General features: G+C 37.0%; 1 protein-coding gene across 1 annotated transcript; it reads left to right on the top strand.

The window, feature by feature from the left end:
* Positions 1-272: 272 nt before the first annotated feature.
* LOC105028426 (homeobox protein Dlx3b) lies at positions 273-4851 on the top strand. The gene is made up of 3 exons (XM_010901172.3): positions 273-770; positions 2913-3097; positions 3994-4851. Exons 1-3 carry the CDS (start codon positions 425-427, stop codon positions 4306-4308), a joined length of 846 nt encoding a protein of 281 aa, XP_010899474.1. The 5' UTR covers positions 273-424; the 3' UTR covers positions 4309-4851.
* Positions 4852-7093: the final 2242 nt, after the last annotated feature.

Genomic DNA, 7093 nt, shown 5'->3' with positions numbered 1-7093 from the left:
CAACATTTTGTTGAATCACCGTTAAATGTTAAACTAAATATGTCTATATTAAAAACAAGTAGAAAATCTTCCCACAACTTAGAGAATGTCTTTTATTATAGCCCTTGGTTCAGGGCGGGGGAGCTTCTACTTAGGTTTTCGTAGGGAGTGTATAGCCTGGCGACACATTTTCGCCCTAGGGTAACCATGAGGCAAAGAGGCTGGTTCGAACCAAATGGAATGCAGCATCCACTCCCCCTGCTCTTTAATTTTGACTTCAGTTGGTTTGTAAGCAGCCGCAGTGGGCGAAGCGCTTGCTCGAGAAGGGGCTTGGGATAAACTTTTTTTATTTTCATTTTGGTTTGTTTTGTATTTCAACAAACTAAGACAGCGTTTCATTTCCAACATTTTATGGCTTTTATGGGGTAAAGGACAGCCGTAAAGAATGAGTGGACCGACTTCTGACAAAAAGGTGGCATCGAGCGCGTCATCTGCTTTCCACCGAACAATGAGCTGTCACCCTGCAGCGATTGACTCGCCAACGTTGCCGGAGTCTTCCGCCACTGACATGGGGTTCTACAACGGCCAGACTGGGAATAGCCACCACGACTACTACCTCGGCCACGGCCAGTCCTACTCGCAACCAGTGAACCCAAACTCGTATTATCAACATTACAATCTCCATGGGGTGGGTGTATCGGAGGCCTACACGGCCAAGACGGAGTACACTTATCCCCTCACGCAATATACTCATTATACTTGGGACATGCAGTCACCAATTCAATATATCGGTAAGATTTACGCCCAAGACGTGCAGTATTTTTTTGGGAAAATAAAGAGGTGCCTCGGGGACCACTGCACATTTTTCTTTCCTTTCCAAAAAGGTTGAAAATGAAAGTTTTGAGTGAGGAACAGAAGCGTTCAATTTGCAGTGGTGTCTTAATTTGAACTTTTCAGTTCCACACTCAAAACATTCCTTTCCAACTTTTTGGGAAAGGAAAGAAAAAGGTGCAGTCGTCTCTTAATATTGTCCAGAGCAGTATATTGTTTCAACATGTCAGTTTTCAATTTGCAATAAACCAGTCTTAAGGCTTAGTCAATGTATCTTATAGACAAAGACGACCACATTTACACAAGAATTTACCTTACATTTAAATTAATTAGCTCACAGCCTTGTCCACACATAACCTATTTACATTTGATTGATAAATTCAGCGTATTTGGTTTGATAATATACTGTCTGTTAATATGACCTATAATATGCATTTTTATTGAATTAAAATGTGGCCTATCTTAAATATGTCCTTATTTTACCTTATAACTCAATTTTGTTTTATGTAACTTTAGAGGTGTTATATCGAACCAGTTTAGTTGGTGTCGTTGATGTTTCACACAGAAATGTTATATTTGAATTGGCCTGGTGTAAGCTTACAGGTGTAATATCAGCTGTCACGACATGTATAGCTACTTTACAGACTATTAAAATAATTTCTGTTAACCATCTACTTACACTAACCTTAACCTTTAACCTTATCTTATCCATAGCCTTTACCCTTTCCCTAACCCTTACCCTAACGTGTATTCTAAACCTAACCCTATCTTTAACCTTTACAAAAATGTACTCCTTTTTTGCTAGTTTGCTGATAGTATGTATGTAGTTCATATCCATATTCTAATCTTGACTATCCAAATAAAGTGTGGAATAATTTATGTGTAGGGCATTGGAATCTCTTGAAAATACTTTTGGATTGGTCTAGATATAAGTAAATAACCAATGAGGTCAAAAATTTGATTTTCATTGTTTATGATGCATACTTCATTATACTTATTTGTAAGATGGAAATAACAGTCTGATCTTGTAAAAATGGTAATAATGCCCTTTTCATGTAAGAACTGTTTGAAAAGAAAGGCCGGAATTTCAGCCTGTTTGGATGGAGTGTATTATTGGTCATGATATCATGAGGCGGATTTGACCATTGACTGTTCTTCTGGGTGAGGGAGAGTAGACCATCATATCAACATATTAAGAATGGGTACCTAAATATCTAACAATTATTTTCCAGACACAGAAAGAAGCAGGCCCAAGCATTTGTGAGGCCCAAAGAGGCTCAGCTAAATGTTTTATTTATAGTTACAACAGTGCTATTAGACCTAAATTGATGTTTTGAAATGAAATGAAAAAGATTAAAGACCCCCAATGAGGTCTATGAACCAAAATAGGCTGTAATCCTTTCTTCAGTTTTGCTGGAACAGCCAAAACCAACTAGCCACTGCTAGCTAAACATTTATCGAACAAAAATAAATTTCCTGAATCTAACTCAATATTTGGTTTGATACCTATTAAAAAAATCCTTTGCTATCATGATTTGTAACAAACCTGTAGGATTCTTATTTCTTATATGTTTAGTAGGAAATATTATAGGATTAGTTCCAATATACATCCTATAAATGTAGCCCAAAATGATCATATTGAATTGATTCCTACCAACATGTTATACAAAGAAATCCAATATGAAATTGTTCAGGTCAGAGACGCTGAGGCAGAATAAGCTTGTATTGTTATTACTGCAACCCAATATCTATTTAAAAACACTTTTCCCCAATAAGAAATTGGTAGTTTCTTTCCAAATTTTTCATGATAGAAAATTCTGAGGGTTTCTTTTGACTAGGGATGTCACTTAATTGTGATATAATGAATGTAAAAGAGAAAACAATTAAAAGATTCTTTGACATTATTTGCATTGTTTGTATTTGATTTTAATGAAAACTAAACCATTAATTACTATTTCTCTAGGATCATAGACGTCTTTCAGGGTGAGAGACCTTTCTAACATAGAAAAGTGAAATATTCCTTGAATGTATAGCTCCAGAAATCAACATACAGTAGCAACTAGCCTACCTATTAACTAATTATAAAAATAAATATTTTTCAGAGAAGGAAGAACCGGATCCTGAATCAAGACTGGTCAATGGAAAGCCCCCAAAAATCAGAAAACCACGGACCATATACTCCAGTTACCAGCTTGCTGCCCTGCAACATCGTTTCCAGGGTGCTCAGTATTTGGCCCTTCCAGAAAGAGCTGAACTAGCAGCTCAACTTGGCCTGACACAAACACAGGTGTGGAAGCCAATTCTCTACAACCATCTGTAAAGCAAAACGGTCACCATGTCATCATGTAGAAAACACTACCTAAAATATTTGAAACTTAATGTGCCTTTGGGTTGCTATTAATGTTAGGGTTAGGTATGAGGTTAGTATTTGGTTAGACATTTTAAGAACACAAACTGTAGAAATAGTGTGGATTTATGATTGGGTTGCCTTGCTAGACTTACTGAAATATGTTAATATGTTTTAACATGTCAGAAAAGAGAAATAAATAATTCAAAGTTAAACTGCGATAACTGCAGCCAATGTTAGGCAAAACATATTAAAGCGGTGACTGAAGTGAGTGATGACAGCCTTTTTCCTTGGTTTCACTATTACTTTTTGGTGTCAATGGAAACATGACCCCCAGACCATTTGGTCCAACACAGGATAGTTGTCCACATAATAACGAATGGTATACCAAATGTGCTGTCACTGCTCTTCTGCCTGGTAGGGTGATATAAGGGCATCTGCAGTATTTTGCCATAATGTAGCTATGCACTACGCACATTAAATGTCTAAACCAATTGAATAAGCTCAGATGTTTAATGGTTTGTATTGACATTTTATTTGAAACATAAGTGCTACATAATGCTTTCATGTAGGATTTTGCTCTATATTACTTGTATAATGGCATATTTTTGTTTGCAGAGCAGGTTTACTCTGCAGTTTATCCAAAGGCACTTAATCACCTCACATACCTAGTCTCCTTTCATAAGGTTGGTCCTGGGAATCAAACCCATTTTTGGCATTACATGCAGAACTTGCTGAGCTAGAGGACCACTTTGACAAGTTCTTGTTCTTAGTGTCTGTGGACCATAATGCCGTATCAAAATATGTACTTTTATTGTGGTGTGATTTATCGGTAGGTCAAGATCTGGTTCCAGAATCGGCGGTCGAAATTCAAGAAGCTGTATAAGAACGGGGAAGCTCCACTGGACCACAGCCCAGATGCCAGTGACTCTATGGCCTGCAGTTCGCCCCCATCTCCAGTGTTTTGGGACAGCAGCACACCTACAGAAACCACCACCAGAGGGCAGTGTCAACAGCCCTCCCAAAGCTTGTCTCCCTGTTACTCTGAAGACCACACTCATTCGTGGTCTCAACAGATGTCACACTCACAGCACTCTGGATTAGTTCTTCAGCATACATCAGCTCCGCAGAATATTGGGGCGGTGTATTAACACAAAATGTATCGGTACCAACTGTGGTCGAACGACATGGCCGCTCAATTGGAAATTTGTGCGACAACACTGAGAATTAATGTACACAAACAAGTGGGGGAAACATAAAAAGGAATTGTCTCTGTTGTTCCAACTCTCCTGAGATGGATTCAAAAACAAATGTACTTTATATAAAAAGAAGAGACAAATCCAGGACACGGTCTGATGTGATATGCTAATGATATCTGCAATGTGATCACTTCTCACTGATAAGGAGATTTGATATGAGGGTGGTTCAATATTGGACAGTTAACAAACTGGCCAACCATTGGCTAGGTCCATTCAGAATCTTTGATTTACAGTTACTCAAATACTTCCTGCCAGTGTGTTGAACGCCCTTAGTGCTTTCTAGAAACCAAAGAGATACATTGAAGTTCCATGTACCATTTTTAAACGTTTTCAATATTCATCATACATGTTATGTTTATAAAGATATAATTAAGGCTCAGTTAATTGCTCTTTAAAATTGCACAAAGCTAGAAGAAATTAAAGCTGTATTTGGTACTATGCATTTGCCATAGATATTGGTAGATGTCATAATATTTAATAAATTCAGGTTGTTATAGCCTATTTCATATTCAGTGATAGTAGAAATTAAATATGAGAACTTTTAAAATCTCATTGTGGCACTTTGGTCCTTAAGAAAAATATTGTAGAGGTATATTTGAGTAGATAATGTTTTTTTTTTTTACATCAATTATAAATGATTTAACATTTACAAACACTCAATTACGGGTGTAAAGGTGTAAATTACCCCTTATGATAAAATTATAATATTTCTCATAAACAACTGACAGGTACTACAAGTTAAAAGTCAAAAGAAAAAGTCTCAACCCTGATAGTCATATATGTATCAAAGCTCAGTTTGTTTTCATATAACGTATAATAGAGAACATACAAAAAGGGATGGAATGGGATGTCTTGGTATGAAGTAGCTGACACTCTTACCCAGAGCAACTACATTGTTTGGATAGAGAACTTCTTCTAAGGGTATGAATTGGGCTGTTTGACTCCAAACGATATATGTTTTGAAGTACAGTAGACCAGGCTGGGTCCAGGCTGTGTGCTGGAAAACATTGGTAGAGCTGAAGTAAGGTTGGAGGAAGTAAGCGTTGTGCTCGTGTGAATTTCATTTCGTTTTTCATTTTCACTTGCCTACTTCTCACTTAAAAAACATGTACTGTACAGCAGGAGCTTAGAGCTTGATCCCTTTTGAGGTGGAATCACATTATATTAATTATATTAATAGTTATATTAAACATATTGGTTTCAACCATGACTTTCCATACAAAAGAACCTTTTCAATATACAATATATATATAAACCCCTGGCACATACCACCATTCAAAGGTTTACTAACCAATGAGGAATGTATTTGCTGTATCATGGGGTGTGTGAGGCACATTGCATGGCGTGTGAACAGTCATTTGGAGGTATTAAGCAAGCCAACACACTAGAGTCTCTGGGTTCTAATTGCATATCGTTGCCAAATAGAGAGAGTGAAAGTGTGAAAGAAGTGAGAGAGACAGAGAGAAAGAGAGAGAGAGAGGAAGTGGAAAGGAGTGAATTCTGGACACTGCTGGATTGCGAATTAGGCAGTTGAAAAAGGGAGGGGAGAGTTTGAGGAGACTGTGGTGAAAAAACCTCTCCCCGAATCCTTGCCTGCTTCAGGCACTCACATACCCAAGAGTACAGACAGGTTACCCAATGACGGGAACCGGAGAAACAAGAGGAAATGAAATCTGACAGTCAGACAACAGAGTAATATTGCATTTAGAAAGACATCCGAGAGACAGGCGAGAGGGTGGCGATGCATTTGTATGTTGGTAGTTGACTCCTTGTTGCTTTAAAGTAAAGTTTCTGGAGAAGTATGGCTTAGGGTGCAGCTGCACCAGAAAGTCCTTTTGAATAGAATTGAGTTTACTGATGTGGAGGTGAAAAGACTGGAGAAATGCATGTTATAACAAATACTATTACCAGAAAGAAAGAAACAAATTATACATATTTTGGAGATGAAAATGACTGTCTGGAACACAATATTTAACAGTTTAGTATTGACATAACAAAAGCAAGATCATTCTCAGGCCAGTGCAAGTTGGAATGCATAGATCTTGTCTTCAACGTCAAATAAAAAAAATATATATAGTTTGATTTGGGAGGGACGTAATTATGATTTGCTGCCATTTTCCCCTAAACCAGTGGTTCTCAAAGTTTTTACACCACGTGGTACATATAACATAGTTTGAGAACCAGTGCCCTAAACAAAACAATTTTTGTGATTATGAAAGTTAGTCTTTTTTTCAAGAGCTGGAATATATTTTAATTTTGAAGTAAATAGAATCTTACCTTTTACAGAATGGAAAATTTGCTAACTTATTAATTTTAGCTAATTATTTGTTACTTGGATTGTACTGGCACATGCCACCACAGTCTTTCATGAATGTAACATTTATTAGGTCAGAATAATCATTACCATGATGTCACTCTGTTCTCAGACAAACATCTACAACGAAGAAAAGAACACTCTAAATTATATGTAACACATGACCCTCATCAAACCTAGTCCTTCTTGTTTTTCATATCATCAGTGTCTTTTGAATCAATTTGTCCTCCAGTTTATATCATGGGCTTTGTAGTTCTAGAAATGTTTATATAATGCTAAATTACAGGTTGTGTTTGTTTTGTGTTATTGAAGGTCTTCTAAAGGTAAAAGAAAAATCCTTCTTTCTCAGCAGCCAACAAAACA

The sequence above is a fragment of the Esox lucius genome, chromosome 11, assembly GCF_011004845.1.
Source record: "Esox lucius isolate fEsoLuc1 chromosome 11, fEsoLuc1.pri, whole genome shotgun sequence".
Taxonomy (NCBI): domain Eukaryota; kingdom Metazoa; phylum Chordata; class Actinopteri; order Esociformes; family Esocidae; genus Esox; species Esox lucius.
The sequence above is the reverse complement of the archived record's forward strand: the minus strand, read 5'-3'. Positions and strand labels throughout refer to the sequence as shown.

Excerpts from the sequence above, each read along its gene's own strand:
- LOC105028426 (XM_010901172.3), top strand. The coding sequence starts at position 425 with ATGAGTGGACCGACTTCTGACAAAAAGGTGGCATCGAGCGCGTCATCT. Across the intron at positions 771-2,912 it reads GTCACCAATTCAATATATCG|AGAAGGAAGAACCGGATCCT; the intron begins GTAAGATTTACG and ends AATATTTTTCAG. Across the intron at positions 3,098-3,993 it reads TTGGCCTGACACAAACACAG|GTCAAGATCTGGTTCCAGAA; the intron begins GTGTGGAAGCCA and ends ATTTATCGGTAG.